The 16,029-nt window shown below is 39.3% G+C and overlaps 1 protein-coding gene across 1 annotated transcript in view; it reads left to right on the top strand.

Annotated features, from left to right (window-relative positions):
• LOC126355930 (lysosomal alpha-glucosidase-like) overlaps positions 1-16,029 on the top strand; it is a 130,575-nt gene that overhangs the window by 18,636 nt on the left and 95,910 nt on the right. The window contains exon 3 of the mRNA XM_050006499.1: positions 6,452-6,626. Coding sequence (XP_049862456.1) covers positions 6,452-6,626 — 175 coding nt within the window. The remainder of the gene's footprint in view (positions 1-6,451; positions 6,627-16,029) is intronic.

The raw sequence follows: 16,029 nt of genomic DNA on the forward strand, positions 1-16,029 counted from the left end.
TGCCACAAAAGTCTTTGGTCACCTACCAAACAGCATCAAAAGCCTGACAGATAGTCAACCAACATTTAAAAATAAATTAAAAGAATTTCTAGATGACAACTCCTTCTACTCATTGGCTGAATTTTTAGATATAAATTAAAGGAGGGAAAAAAAACTAACTTAAACATTAGTGTCATGCAATATTTTATGTAATGTAATATCGTGTACAGACATCTTTCATTAACCTGACACGTTCCACATCATTACGAAGTGTCGTATTCATGATCTGTGGAACAAGTATTAATCTAATCTAATCTTACATCTTAGTCATGTTCTAGTCTTGTTTACCTGCTTTGGGGTGAGTACCAGATATGACATGTTAATAGTCTAAGAACTTTTAGCGTCGTACTTGATAATGGCGCAAAGGCCAAAACATAGAGATTGCAGGAAAAAAAAATACAGGAATATGCAGCCAAATGGTGGTTTATTCTTCCAAAAAAATAGTGTTTTATGGTTACAGTATGAACAAGTTGCATCAGTTACTCATACAAATATCTGGTTGTAACAATTTGCAGGGTTGTAAAAAGGAATGATCACATAAGCTCAGACTTAGGTAGAGTAGGTAGTACACTTAGATGGGATACTGGGAAAAGTTAAGTTCATAAAAGAGACTGCTTATGACAAGACACTTATGTGAGCCATCTTAAAATATTTCTGAAGTTTGTGGTATTCACACCAAATAGGACTCTTAGGGGATATAGAATGTTTACCAATAAGGGTTGTATGAATTTTTACATGATTGTCTGACCTATGGGAGATCATCATGTAGATGCTGAGAAACCTGAACTGGCAAATTCTAGAAAATATACACCAACTAATCTGCCGAAACCCATTTACAAATTTTCAAGGACCAGTGTTAAGTAAAATATCTAAGAATATACTACTGCCTGCTTATGTATCGCTCCCCTAGGGATCTTGAAAAGAAGATTGAATTGGTTACAGCATGCACAGACACTTTTCAGCAATCACTCTTACTGCACTCCCTACACAAATGGAAGAAGAAGATGCCCTAACTTGTGATATAATTGAAAGTATCCTTTGCCCTATATTTCAGGGAGGGCTGTAGAATATGTTTGTATAGCTTCAAAAGTGCCAAATTGCTGAATACGTAAAACTGTATTTACGAAAACAATCATTCTGACCTAACTTACAGATGTGCATGGACTGCAGTGGTTCAGCTGATTTGAAACAATTTCTGGTAAAGTCATCCAGCAAATGGACTTGTCACTAATGCCTCTCCACCCATTGGAAATGAATTATAGTTACGTTTCAAACAATGGAAAGTCCAGGATGGAATGTAACAATATTACGAAAAGGATAGCTGCTACTCACCATATAGCGGAGATGCTGAGTCGCAGCAGCTATGCTTTTCATAATATTGTTATAGTTACCTCTTATATTCGAGCTATAATGGAGGAATTCTTTTTTTTTTTATTTTTTTAAAAAAGATGTACTGTTGTAGAGTCAGATACTTGTGTTTCAGTTTTGCCATGTAGAGTTTGGCAGTACAAGTACTACAACAAAGTCTTATCCACTTATCAGTAAGACTACTGGCCAATGTGTGTTGATATATAAATGGTGCAATCAGTAAGAGTGGTTACTGGAGGCATGCTCTGTTTCAAAACATTGTTGTCACTGTATGAATTTTGAGCTTACATATCATATGTTCAGGTTACTAGGTTCAATATATTAACCCAGCAATTTTCTTTCAGCCTTATTTTTGCTCTCTGGAATATATGAAATGTATCATATACAACATACCAGTTCACACAGATAAGTAATCGGTCAAACAGTGGAAACTCCAGGTAGGAATATCAACAGTGTAGGAAAAGACAGATTGCTACGTACTGTAAAGAAGACACGTTAAGTTGCAGACAGACACACTTAAAAGACACATACACAGAGCTTTTGGCCACAGCCTCATCAGTACACACACACACACACACACACACACACACACACACACACACACACACACACACACACACACACACCATACACACATGACTGCCAACTCCAGCACCTCAGGCTGAAATGCAACTATCACATGGGATACAAGCAGAAATGGGGAGGGGGAAGGGATAGCAGTGTATGGGTGGGGAGAGAGACGAACAGTGTCTGGTAGTTTGTGCAGGGGCTAAAATGCCAACAGACACAGCGTCAGAAAGTTTTGGGACAGGGAGATGGGGTAAAAGGAGAGGAATGGGGAAAGATGTACAGCTACATTGGCAGAGGGCCACAAATAAACAAGGTGGGAGGTGAGAATGGGGAGGAGATAACAGGACAGATGGGGTGGAAACTTGGGTGGAGGGTATGGGGAAAGTGTGTTTCTGTAGGTTGAGGCTGGGATAACTACCATAGCAGAAAATGTATTGCAAGGATAACACCCATCTGCACTGTTCATAAAAGCTGGTGGTGGAAGGAAGCATCCAGATGGCTCTGGTAGTGAAGCAGCCATTGAAATCAAGTGTGTTATGTTCAGCTGCATTTTGGGACACGGGTGTGGTCTACTTTGCTCTTGGCCACAGTTTCGTGGTGGCTGTTCATCCTGGAGAACCACTGGTTGGTGGTCATACTAATACAAAAAAATCTGTTCAGTGATTGCAGCAGAGCTGGTAAGTGACATGACTGCTTTCACAGGTGGCCCAGACCCCGATGTGGTAGGATAAACTTATGACTGGACCAGAATAGGAAGTGCTGGGAAGGTGGATTGGGTAGGTTTTGCACCTGGGTCTTCCACAGAGATATAATCCTTGTGGCAAGGCACTGTGATTTGGTGTGGCATAGGGATGGACTAGGGTGACTAGGATGTTGGGTGGGCGATGAAAAACCACTTCAGGAGGGGTAGGATGTCCCTCATTCCAGGGCGCGATGATAGGTAATCAAAGCCCTGGCGAAGGGTGTGTTTCAGTTGTTCCAGTCAGGGTGGTACTGGGTGATGAATGGGACACTCCTTTGTGGGTGGTTCTTGGGGGTGGTGGGAGGATTCCAGGTGTCAGGAGAAATGGCATGGGAGATCTGTTTGTGGGTGACATTGGGAGGATAGTGCCTGTCTGTGAAGGCCTTGTTGAGACCCTCAGCATACTGAGTGAGGTAGTTTTTGTCACTGCAGGTATGCTGTCCCCAGGTGGCTAGGCTGAATGGGATGAATTTTTTAGTGTGAAAGGAATGACAGCCGTCAAAATTCCCCAACTCCCTGTCCCAAAACTTCCTGACATTGCATCTCTTGGCATTCTGGTCCCTGCACACTCCACCAGACACCGTTTGTCTCTCTCCCCACCCATGCACTGCTATCCCTTCCTCTTCCCCACCCCTCCAGATTGCTGCTTGCATTCCACGTGATAGTTGCATTCCAGCCCGAGATGTTGCAGTTGGTGGTCATGTGCGTGAGGTGTGCTTGTTTGTGTGTGTGAATGGTGTGTGTATGTCTCTCTTTACTGATGAAGGCTGTGGCTGGAAGCTCTATGTACGTGTGTTTTAAGTGTGCCTGTCTACAGCTTAACGTGTCTATTTTATGGTAAGTAGCAATCTATCTGTTCCTACATTGTTAAGGAATTGATCATGTACACTTTTATGATTTTGATTGAATTCAACAAAAAGTAAATATTTGAAATGGCAAGACAGCTGCTGTTATGACTTGAAATGGCAACCGCTGTTATGACTACCAGTCACAGTCAAACTTCCCTGAGTGCCATGTCTAAAATAGTGCAAGACAAAACAGTATTTGACTATGACCATAACACCATCAATAGTGGCACAAAAATCCCAAACAAAACATGCTCTGCTACCAGTGAAACAGTAAGAATTTAACTTATAAGAGGCAAGGAAGTGGTTGGCTGGGGTAAACACATAAAAAGAGTGCCACTGTGATCAATCTCGCAATTGTGAAAGTTAATATAGACTATGGTTTAACTCCACTCAAGCTTTGTATTTATTAATAGGATAATTCATTTAGAATGTGGATCCACAAAATTTATAAAAGTATAATAACATTTCAAATAAATAATTTAACATGAAATGTTTTCTGCGGTTACTTTATCCAGACATCCAAAACATAACAAACAAGTCTAGGTTTACAGGTTTGAAGAAGTAAGATTACATTGAAAAGCATTCAGGTCAAGATTATATTACAGATGGTCACTAAATAATCTTACACATAAAAGGTATTGCAAACTGTATTATAAAAACTATAATTACTTATCCTCCTTTTTCATTCAGGACAATATCTCAAACTGTATTCCTGGAGTGAGCTGCTGGTTACGAAAATGGGAACACTGTACAATGTCTTATGGAAAAGTAGTAAGCCAGTTGCAAGCAGAGCAACAGGGGTGCAGTGAAGTCCACGAGAAACACCGTCTAAACTTACACTTGCTCACCGAAAGACTGCTGCAGTCGACCTTGCAATCCGTGACCAGATCACAGAATTGCGTAAAAAAGGCCTACTGCATGACCACTGGAGAAATATTTATCTTGGCTCTACTGGTAATCCACAAGTTCAGCAATTTAAAAAGTTTATTTCCTGCCCAGCTGCTCAACCGTCACCATTTGCCTGGTGCCGCTCTGCTTGCTGCTGGTAGATGCTTGCTGTACTGTCACCAAACAGAGACTCTCCTGTCTTATGCTGTCATAATGATCGAGCAGCCTCAGTGACACCAGTCAGCACTGCGACATGGCAGTGGCAGGCAGGCTGTTTCTAAATGCACACCATTGTTGATCTGAGTTAACTGTTGCTTTAGCACAATAGCAAAAATAATTAATTTTTGATAATACAATGTGACTGGATAGATAACAAATGTACTCACCAAGCAGCAGGAGGAGACCACACATATAAAAGAGGGATGCAAGCTTTCAGAGCCAGTGGCTCGTTCTTCGGGCAGAAGGGTTGAAGAGGAAGGAAGGCGGGGTGAAGGAAAAGGACTGTAGAGGTTTAGGGAAAAGGGCTGGAGTTCAGAAAAGTCACCCACCACCTCGGGTTAAGGGAAACTTACCGGATCGTATGAGAAGGAAAGACTGATTGTTGGTGACTGCACCAGTTGAGATACGGAAACCTGAGATCTTAAAGGTGGAACAGGGTAATACGCACAACAGAGATTACTGCTAAAACATTGTGCAGGAGTTAATAAGAGTGAAAAGCTAACTGCATTGTATGTAACAGAGGAGGGAGGGGGATGGCGAAAAACAGACAGGTCAGGAAGTGAAAGATGTAGAAAGCTAAAATGGAGTGAAGAAAGGAGTAGTTACTGTGAAGAAGTCCCTGGTGGATGGTGAGAACTGAGAACACGTAACTCTAGTTCCCACCTGCGGAGTTCTGAGAAACTGGTTTGTGGAGGAAGAATCCAGATGGCGTGTGTGGTGAAACAGGTGCTGAGGTCACAGCTGTCGTACTGTAGAGCAGGATAGTGTGTGTTGCCAGTACATGTGTGGCTCTGTTATGAATCCAGTGCCACTTTCCTTCATGTTGATCTCATCCTCACTGGAAGGCCAGCAACACACTTCTGTCCACATTAAAACTACTAACAAACAACAGTACATACATTTGGACAGTTCCCATACTTTCCGTGTCAAACATTCCCTCCCGTACAGCCTCGGCATTTGAGGCAAATGTATTTGCTTAGATGCAGACCCTTTACAGTCTCCCTTATTGGATGCAATTACTCCTCCAGCCTAGTTCAGTGACCTCAGTGCCTGATTCACCACACACACCATCTGGGCTCTTTCCCCAGACACCAGTTTCTCAGAACTATGCAGGTGGGAACTACCACTACAACATGTCCATGCTTCTTGCCACCCACCTGGCCTTAATTTACATCATTTTTTTCTGTCTCAGCATTTCTTCACAATAACTACTCCTTTCTTCACTATGTTTTAGTTTTCTACATTTTTAATTTTCTGACCTGTCTAGTTTCCTCTGCCCCCTCCCTCCTCTGTGGCATACAGTGCACTTAGCACTTCACTCTTATTAACTCCTGCACAATGTTTTAGCAGTAATCTCTGTTGTGCGTATTACCATGCTCCACCTTTAAGCTCTCAGGTTTCCATATCTCAACTGGTGCAGCCTCCCCCCCCCCCCCCCCCCCCCCAACAATCAGTCTTTTTTTCTCATCCTGTCTGTGAGTCTCCACTGACCTGGGTTCTAGGTGATGTTCGCGAACTCTAACCCTTTTCCTAGACCTCTTCAGCCCTTTTCCTTCACCCCTCTTTCTTCCCCTTCTGCCGGAAGAAGGAGCTACTGGCTTCAAAAGCTTGTATATGTAAAACCCTTTTTTATATGTGTGTTCTCCTGCTGTCACTTGGTGAGTATATTTATTATTTATGCAATTGCATTTAACTGCTGCTTTCAGATAGAAATGCAATGCAACATTTCTTTTCTTTTTGTTTAGTAATTAGAATCAAATGCACTCTCCTGTTGCAGACTGAAATTCGGTATAAACACATTGACCTTCGCTGACCAGTTTCTGCAAGCATCGATGCTATTGCCAGGTAGTAGCAGTATGTATGGCCTGGGTGAACACCGTTCGTCTCTGAAACTCTCTACTGATTGGCAGCGATTTACTATGTTCAACCATGACAGAATGCCTTTAGAAAATGTGAGTATATTAGTTAAACTTCATTGTAGATTTAATTTGTGTGGAATGTTATACTCAGAACTCAGAACAACAAAAACAATCAATTACTGAAAAAATTATTTGATCGGGTAGATAAAAAATCTACTCACTAAGCAGTGACAGAAAACACACACAAAATATGAAAGCTTGCCAGTTACAACTGTCTTTAATGTGTGTGTGTTATGTTGTTGCTTGGTGAGTAGATTTTTTTATCTATCCTATTATATATTTTTTTCAAAACTAGGAACATTAGAGGCAGTCTTTTATACATCACTATATTGTTTCATGTGATTTTATACTTTTGTCATGTTTGTGATGGAGGTAAGTTTCATTTCATGGAATTCATTCGTAGACAAATGCGGACCGGGAGATATATATTAGTGTAACATATTCAACAATGTGTAACACTATCTTTGCCTTCATTAACTGCATTAGTTATGTGTCGTAGTCTCCATGTGAAGGATTAATGTGCAACAACTTACCTACATGTGAAGACAATTTCGTTTTCTACCCTGGCTGTTATACAGTCACTGTCCTTTATATTACAAAATCAGCTGATTTTGACATGCAGCCATTTTCAAGTGCTACTCTTAGCATCATAATTTTACCATGTCATCCTGTATGAGTGTTGAAAATATGCATCAGTCATTTTAATACATAACCACTGTTGTAGTAGGCACAAGTGAGAACAACATTACATACTCTACCAGCTAAGGTGGAAAATAGAATTGTATTGTGAGCTGTGGCACACAGCATGAAAAAATGTGTTAGATGTGAAGGTTCAGAAATTTCATTTAAGTTAACGGAGAGTGGCTATTATGAATTGAATTCCTAAATTCCTAAATTTGACTTGATGTAGAAAATTAATATACCTGCTAAGATGAATATGATCATCGAAAGTTCTGGGTAAAATACAAATAATGGAAGGAGTAAAGGTAACTGTGTATCACATAGTTGAGGTACTGAGCAGTTGACAGGCTTATTAAAAAAACAAAATAAAATAAAAGACTGAAGATTTTGCTGAGCTGTTGTACGTGTGCTTCTAGTTAATTAATAAAATGCACTCCTACATTGTCCTGACAAAACTACGTAAACCTAAAATGAAGAAGTTAGTCTCTCTCTCTCTCTCTCTCTCTCTCTCTCTCTCTCTCTCTCTCTCTCTCTCTCTCTCTCTCTCTCTCTCTCTCTCTCCCTCTCCCCACCAGTAGATAGCAATATTGTTAAAATTGAAACCATTTGAAAATGTTGCTTATTAACTCAGTTTTCAGCTTCTGATGCCATCACTTGGTAACAACTGGATGTTGCAATTACACTTAAAATAATGTGCTATTTACACAGCTGTTATTGGTACATATACAGAAGATACATTAAATGGTGAGATGTAAGAGTGTTTGCAAAGTGAAGTGTTACGTTTTTGGTTACGGGGAAGTCAGTTTGATAGGAAATGGAAAATAAAGTTGAATTTACTATTGTAATCTAGGATTTGCATAACTGAAACAATTTAATCAAGGAAGAGTTGTGTTTAGTTATTTAAAGCTAAGCTGACATTCTTTATCCTATATTTATTGATGTCAAGTTTTTCCAGTCATCTTTTCACTGGTTTGATGGGGCCCCACCACAGCTTTCTCTCCTGTGCCAACCTCTTCATCAAATGTCCTCAGTTATTTGTTGGATATATTCTTATCTCTGTCTTTTTCTATTTAATACAAATTGACAAATGTGTACATAATATAAAAATGTTTTCACTTTTTGTTAAATGTAGTGTTTTCTGCATGACATAGAAAAGTAATATATTCCTTTGTAAACGCTACAGCTCATCATTTTAGGTATCTTCTGTTTATTTATAAGTAATACTTCTGTTAATCACATCTGTGGTTACAACCTTCAGTTGTTGATGATGGCCTAAGAGTGTTATATTGAACTTGAACTCCAAATAAGTGTTTTGTGCTAATGCTTCCTTTCTTGGTGTTGTATGTTTTATATCAACCAATCCCTTTTCTGAGTCAATTGGTGCTACACATTTCTCATCTCCTCAGTAGTTATTCTAGTTATCCATCTAACATTCAACTCTCTCCTGTACCACCACATTTAAAACTTTTCTATTCTCTTGTCTGAATTGTCTCTTGTCCATGTTTTACTTCCATGCAAGATTACACTCCAGACAGATACTTTCAGAAATAAATTCTGAACATTATATTTGGTACTGATAAATTTCTCCTTTTCAGAACTTCTTTTTACCTCTTTCAGTCCACATTCTTTGTCTCCTCTAATTTGCTCTCATTGTCACTTCTTTTGCTGCCCATGTAAAAAAAAAAAAAAAAAAAAAAAAAAAAAAAAAAAAAAAAAAAAAAAAAAAAACATTTGCTGTTTTTGCTAATTTAACTCCTTGATCTAATTCAACTGCATTCCATTATCTTTGTTTTTCTTTTGGTGATGTTCATATTTTAACCTCTTTTTCAAGATGCCATCCATTCTGTCAGCTGCTCTTTCAAGTCCTTTGTGATCTCTGCATGAATTGCAATGTCATTGCCAAACCTCAAAGTTTTTGCTTCTTCTCTGTGAACTATTAATTTTGAAATTTCTCCTTGGTTTCCTTCACAGCTTGCTCTGTGTACAGATTGAATTACTTTGGGGATAGGCTACAAACTTGTCCTAATCTCTTCTCAACTGCTGCTTCACTTTCGTACCCTTCAGTTCCTACACCTGTAGTCTGATTTTTTAACAAGCTGTAGACAACCTTTCACTCCCTGTACTTTATCCACGCTTCCCTTATGATTTTAAAAGAGAATACTCCAGTCAGTACTTTCAAAAGCTTTCTCAAAATCTACAAATACTATACATGCAGATTTGCCTTTCTTCAGTCTATCTTCTAAGGTAAGTTGAAGTTTCAGTATTGCCTCATGTGTTCTTCTATTTCTCAGGAATCCAAATTTATCTTCCGTGAGATCTGTTTCTATCAATTTTTCCATTCTACTGTAAATAGTCCATATGAGTATTTTGCAACCATGATTTATTAAGCTGAAACTTCTTTAATATTCACTCCTTGCTACACATGCCTTCATTAGTATTGGAATCATTACAGTATTCTTGAGGTCTGCAGATATTTTGCTTACCTCATATATCTGGCATACCAGGTGGAATAGTTTCATCATGGCTAAAAAATTCTAAGGAAATGTTATCTACTCCAGATCCTTGTTTTGACTTATGTCTTCACCAGTGGTCTGTGAAATACTTCTCTCAATATTGCATCCCCGATGTGATCCTCATCTACTCCCTCTTCCCTTTCTGTAAAATTCCCTTCAAGTATTTATGCTTTACATCCCTTCTTCATTCTGTTCTTTGCTTCATATTGGCTTTTCGTCTGAGCTTTTAATAGCCATACAGCTGCTTCTCTTTTCTCTACAGGTCTCTCTAATTTTCCTATTGCCAGCACCTGTGTTTCATCTAGTGATTCATGCTTTGCCAAATTGCACTTTTAGTCAATCATTGTCTGTTTCATTTGCTTCATTTTCATATTTTCTCCTTTTGCCAGTTAAATTCAGTATTTTGTATGTTATCCAAGGATTTCTATCGGGCTTTTTCTTTTTGCCTACTTGATCCTCTGTTGCCTTTCTCTGATTTCACTCAATCTTTGACTAACCAAGCCTTTGAAACTTTTAATTATGTCTGGTCCTTTCAATTTATCCTGATTTCATCTCCATAATTTCCCATCTTTCTGGAATTTCTTCAGTTTTAATATGCAGGTCATACCAATAAATAATGGTCAGAATCCCCACTGCACCTGTTTTTTAAATCTGGTTCCGAAATCTCCATCTTACTATTATGTATTCTGTCTGAAACCTGGTGTCTCCAGGTTTCTTCCACGTGTATGTTGATCTTTCATGATTGTCGAAAGAACATTTTTAGCAATAATTAAATTGTGCCCTCCGCAAAATTCTACTAGACTTCTTTCCTTTTTACTCCTTTCACTCAGTCCACTCCTCTACTTTTCCATCTCTTCTTTTTATTGCTGTTAAATTTTAGTCCCCATCACAATTGAATTTTCATCTCCTTTAACCATCAGAATAATTTCTTCTACCTCCTCATGATCTGCAGCACTAAATGGAATGAACAGTTTAATTTGCACACACCATGAATTGAGACTGAAGTAAATACAGATAAAAAGTGATGAGGAGTAGCAGAAATGAAATAACATAACAGAAAACTTAACATTACGATTGGGGGATGAGAAGTAGCTGAAATGACTTCTCTTACCTTGGAAGAAACGAAACACAACACATAATGGGCAAAGCAATAGCTCTAGGAAAGAGGGTGTTTGTGGCCAAAAGATGTTGTGGTAGCATTAAAAATCATGTGAACTGATAAGATAAATGAAGAGGTTCTTTGCAATCAGTGAGGAAAGAAATATGTGGAAAACAGTGACTACATGGAGGGACAAAATGATGAACTTTGTGTTAAGACATCATAACTTTCACAGTACTTGAGGGAGATATAGAAGGTAAAAACTTGTGGGAGAAGACAGAGGTTGGAATCTCTCCAACAAATGTTTTAGGATATTGCACGTAAACAATACTCTGAGATGAAGAGGTTGTCATAGGGAAGAAGTGGAAGAAATATGTGGTAGGCCTCATCAGACCATCCTGACTATGAAAACTATTGCCAGGTTTGTTTTGAATGATGTCAAGATTCTCTCTCCCTCCCTCCCCTTCTTCTTCTTCTTCTTCTTCTTCTTCTTCTAGTATTCCTACCCAGAGATCTGGATGTGGGACTATTTTACGCAAGTGGATGCCATCACCATTAAACAATGCAGTAGAGCTGCATCTTCTTGGAAAAAGTAATGGCTGTAGTTTCCACTTATTTCAGCCATTCACAGTACCAATATAGCAAGGCTGTGTTGACTAATGCTACAAGGCCAGATCAGTCAATCATCCAGATTGTTGCCCCTGCAGCTACTGAAAAGCCTGTATAGTAGCCCCCTGGGTCTACTGGTACACAGCACAGACATGTATTGTGGGCCTGACTCTGCAGGCCACTGGCAACACTGTCCTGGAGATACGGGGTAAACAGTATGAACACAAACATAAACACACCGTATTTGTTATCGACCGCATATCCCGCAGCTGCTACAGTAATATATGGCACAGCTTGTCTGCTAGAGGTGCAAGAGGTGTCGCAGTCAGTGCTGCAAATGCAGTCACCTATTCTCTTCCATGATCACATGCCAACAAGACCATGTACTGTAGTTGTAAATGATGCTACCTGGCTGACCAGAGTCAGTTGGCACTGGGAGTTGCTCCAGGTCATAGCACTGACTGCCATTCCCAGTTCTTCAATCGGAGCATCCATCTGAGCGGTTCCGCCAGCTTTTTTTATTTTGTTTGTTGTCCTTGGTGTCGACATACTGCATTGCTACACTGGCTGAAAGATGGGATGTAGAAGTACAACACAGACTACTTTAAATAATGTAGCAGAGAGGTTCACAGATGCGTTTCACTGTTCTTTAATTTCACTGTTCACAACCCCGCAGTAACACACAGTTATTTGGCCAGTTCATTATTGTTTAAGTTTTGATAAGCCTCATTAATAGTTTACTGGCAAACCTCCACATACTGCTACAATAGTTTACTGTTGAACATCTACAAGCAGTAAAACCCCTACAACAAAGTTCACAGTTATAGAAGAATAGAAAGGTACCTATGGAGCAGACACGGCCTATTGGTGTAACACTTATTTCACTGTTATGTTGATGCATTGTTGTCATTCTAAGCAACACAGATTCCTCATCTGAAACTCGGCCGAGGACAGACTGTCTCGTGACAAACAATTGGGCCCTTATATATTATCACAGTAATAGGTACTGAAACTACACATTGTTCGAAGTTAAATTTACAGAAATTACAATTAAAACTTAACTCATTAAGTTAACTGAATACATCAAAAAATTTGTTCCTTTTAACTGTTTCTTCTACTACAAGGGTTAGGCCAAATTATTTGTTTAAATCATGAAATTAGCAAATATAGTTACGCAAACAATACTTTTGACAAAACTGTTAACTATTTTGGAAATAATTAAGGGCTGGCTTTGCTAACATGTGAATAGAGTCAAATAGTTCCTTTAAGAATGCTAGTGTTTCATCTTCCAAATGTTTATAATTAGTACAGAATTTATATTTGTTTATAAATCAACAATAGAATCTAAGTTAAGAAACAATTACTGATTTCACCCTATAATGAAAGATACTAATTTGTAATAGTCAAAATAAATTAGAAAATCAAGCACAAAATTAGATCTGGTTTTATATTCTTTAAAACTGAGGGTCAGTCTTTCTCTTTTATGAAAATGCAGATTATATTCAAGTCTGTTAATGGTAAACATGAAAATATGAATTTAAGGAGTCAGATGGCAAAATAAGAGGGGAATTAAATCACACATTGCCCAGCACTGCTATACACTCAGTCGCATCCTAGTTTTCAATCCAGGTCTCACCTGAGTTCTCCATACTGACCACTGACAGCTTCATTTTGAGTCCAAGCCACCACTCCACACCTCATAAAAGTTTCTCCATGCTGGGCCTGACATCAGCTGCACCACGGTCAGTCTGTGTGCATCTCACTGTTACTTCCTGATTGTCAGCCACATCATAGGTCCATCCGAGAGGAGGATTTATTCCCAGCAGCTACATTTGTCTCCTACCAACTACAAGTTTCCACCCTGCTGGGACCTCTCTGTTAGACCATCCTCAATTCCTACTGTGCTACACAGATATGGCTGCGCTAACATTGTCATTGTAATAAGTCTCCTAGTGCAGTGTTAGTGACTTATCAGTAGCTTGGAACCAGGTGTGTATTCATGTCCAAATGACTGTTTTGTTGTATTCAGCTTGAGTGTAAATGAAGTTCATTTATTTCTTGTTAATTGGGACACAATATTTGGGGTGGCTGTCTGTGTCACGACATAAAAACCTGTTGATTAGGAGTGGATTTTGTCGAACCAATGATGGTTAGACTTTCTGCTGTGCTCTGCCAGTGAAGGTACTTATCTCTGTGCACCACTTACGATGGTTGCATTTTTTTTCCCTTTTTTCTCATTCAGTATAGCTTTATCACCTTCAACATTGTTAGAACAGTTCCTGCTGCTCATACAATGAAAGATTGAACTTCTGTATCGCTAACTTGCTTGCTGTTCATCATCATAAGTGGCACTTTCACTGTTGCTCTCATCCAAGCCCTTCAACAACCCTGTTGACATCTCACCTGCATATCGACAGCTGGGCAAGTCCCACCTGTCCATCAGTTCTAGCCACAATGTCGACACCTTCCTGACACCCACCAGTGCAGCAACATGTGACCAATCCCATCTGCATCCTGCAGATATCCCACTGGTGCATCAGTCTCTCATTTGCCAACCATCATCCCACAGGCCTGACATTCATCTGGCTGGTACCTATCGCTTTCGAGCCAACATGCTATTAGCACATTGCTTCCCTGCCGACATTGCCAAGCCCATTGGCATACTGCCGACGTCCCACTGGCTCAACACCTGCCACAACCTTCTCCTTCACAGCCATTCCTGTCACTAGATACTTCCTCCTCCACTACCCTTGACACTGACTTGGCAGATTTCTATCATGAAGGACAGTACCTCTACTTAGGGCATGTATCGGTTAGAAAAATGCACCGATGGTGACTGATATCAGTCGAAATCGATATGCAACAAGATAAATAAATTATATTTCTGTGACTGGTTGCTACATTATTTATAATTTTACATACTAACTAGTTATTTTGTTTTAGTTGGATAATCCATGAATGAAGATGCTTTGTAATTTCTGAAGTATGAATCTATTCCAGCACTGTAATAAGAATGCTTGAATATTGTAGAGGTGCTTTCTTACTTACTGATAATATATGTTATATAATTTGGTATAAGTGTTTAATATTTTGCAGATTATTAACATATCTTTCTTGAAAAATAAAATTCAGTTGTTCACACACTCAGTCTTGACATACATGCCACTCACAGTTGTATTTGTAACAAGTACATTAAGTAATCAAGTTGGAGAACTACGCATGAACAGAAGGAGGAAATTTTTAATTTTAAACCATTACCCAACTATTAATATAATTATTTGCATTACGTAATTTAATAAAACACTGCATATGAGCCATGGACCTTGCCGTTGGTGGGGAGGCTTGCGTGCCTCAGCAATACAGATAGCCGTACCGTAGGTACAACCACAACGGAGTGGTATCTGTTGAGAGGCCAGACAAAAATGTGGTTCCTGAAGAGGGGCAGCAGCCTTTTCAGTAGTTGCAAGGGCAACAGTCTGGATGATTGACTGATCTGGCCTTGTAACAATAACCAAAACGGCCTTGCTGTGCTGGTACTGCGAACGGCCGTAATTTTTCCCGAGGGCATGCAGCTTTACTGTATGATTAAATGATGATGGCGTCTTCTTGGGTAAAATATTCCGGAGGTAAAATAGTCCCCCCTTCGGATCTCCTGGCGGGGACTACTCAGGAGGATGTTGTTATCAGGAGAAAGAAAACTGGCGTTCTATAGATCGGAACGTGGAATGTCAGATCCCTTAATTGGGCAGGTAGGTTAGAAAGTTTAAAAAGGGAAATGGATAGGTTAAAGTTGGATATAGTGGGAGAAGGAACAAGACTTATGATCATGTGAATACAGGGTTATAAATACAAAATCAAATAGGGGTAATGCAGGAGTAGGTTTAATAATGAATAGGAAAATCGGAATGCAGGTAAGCTACTACAAACAGCATAGTGAACGCATTATTGTGGCCAAGATAGATACAAAGCCCACACCTACTACAGTAGTACAAGTTTATATGCCAACTAGCTCTGCAGATGACGAAGAAATTGAAGAAATGTATGATGAAATAAAAGTGTGAAATAATTACTAACAACGAGATAGAGGGGCTGGCCAGTACTTACCTCAGCTCAGTACAGCCGATAGAAACACAAAAAACAACCGAAAATTTAAGTTCCTAGCTTTCAGAATAAATGTTTCTTCATCAGGGAGGAGAGAGGGGAAAGAAAGGGAAGAAGGGAAAGTGGATTTAGTTACTTACAACCCAGGTTATGAAGCAACAGGGAAAGGAAAACAGGGAGGGTAGCAAGGATGGAGGAATGGTTGTCAGAGGGAAGAGTTTGTTAACATCGAGTATAGAGTTAAGTGTCAGGAAGTCTTTTCTGAAAGTGTTTGTATGGAGTGTAGCCATGTATGGAAGTGAAACATGGACGATAAATAGTTTGGACAAGAAGAGAATAGAAGCTTTCGAAATGTGGTGCTACAGAAGAATGCTGAAGATTAGATGGGTAGATCACATAATGAGGAAGTATTGAATAGGATTGGGGAGAAGAG

Source organism: Schistocerca gregaria, chromosome 3 (assembly GCF_023897955.1).
Source record: "Schistocerca gregaria isolate iqSchGreg1 chromosome 3, iqSchGreg1.2, whole genome shotgun sequence".
In the NCBI taxonomy this organism is placed as follows: domain Eukaryota; kingdom Metazoa; phylum Arthropoda; class Insecta; order Orthoptera; family Acrididae; genus Schistocerca; species Schistocerca gregaria.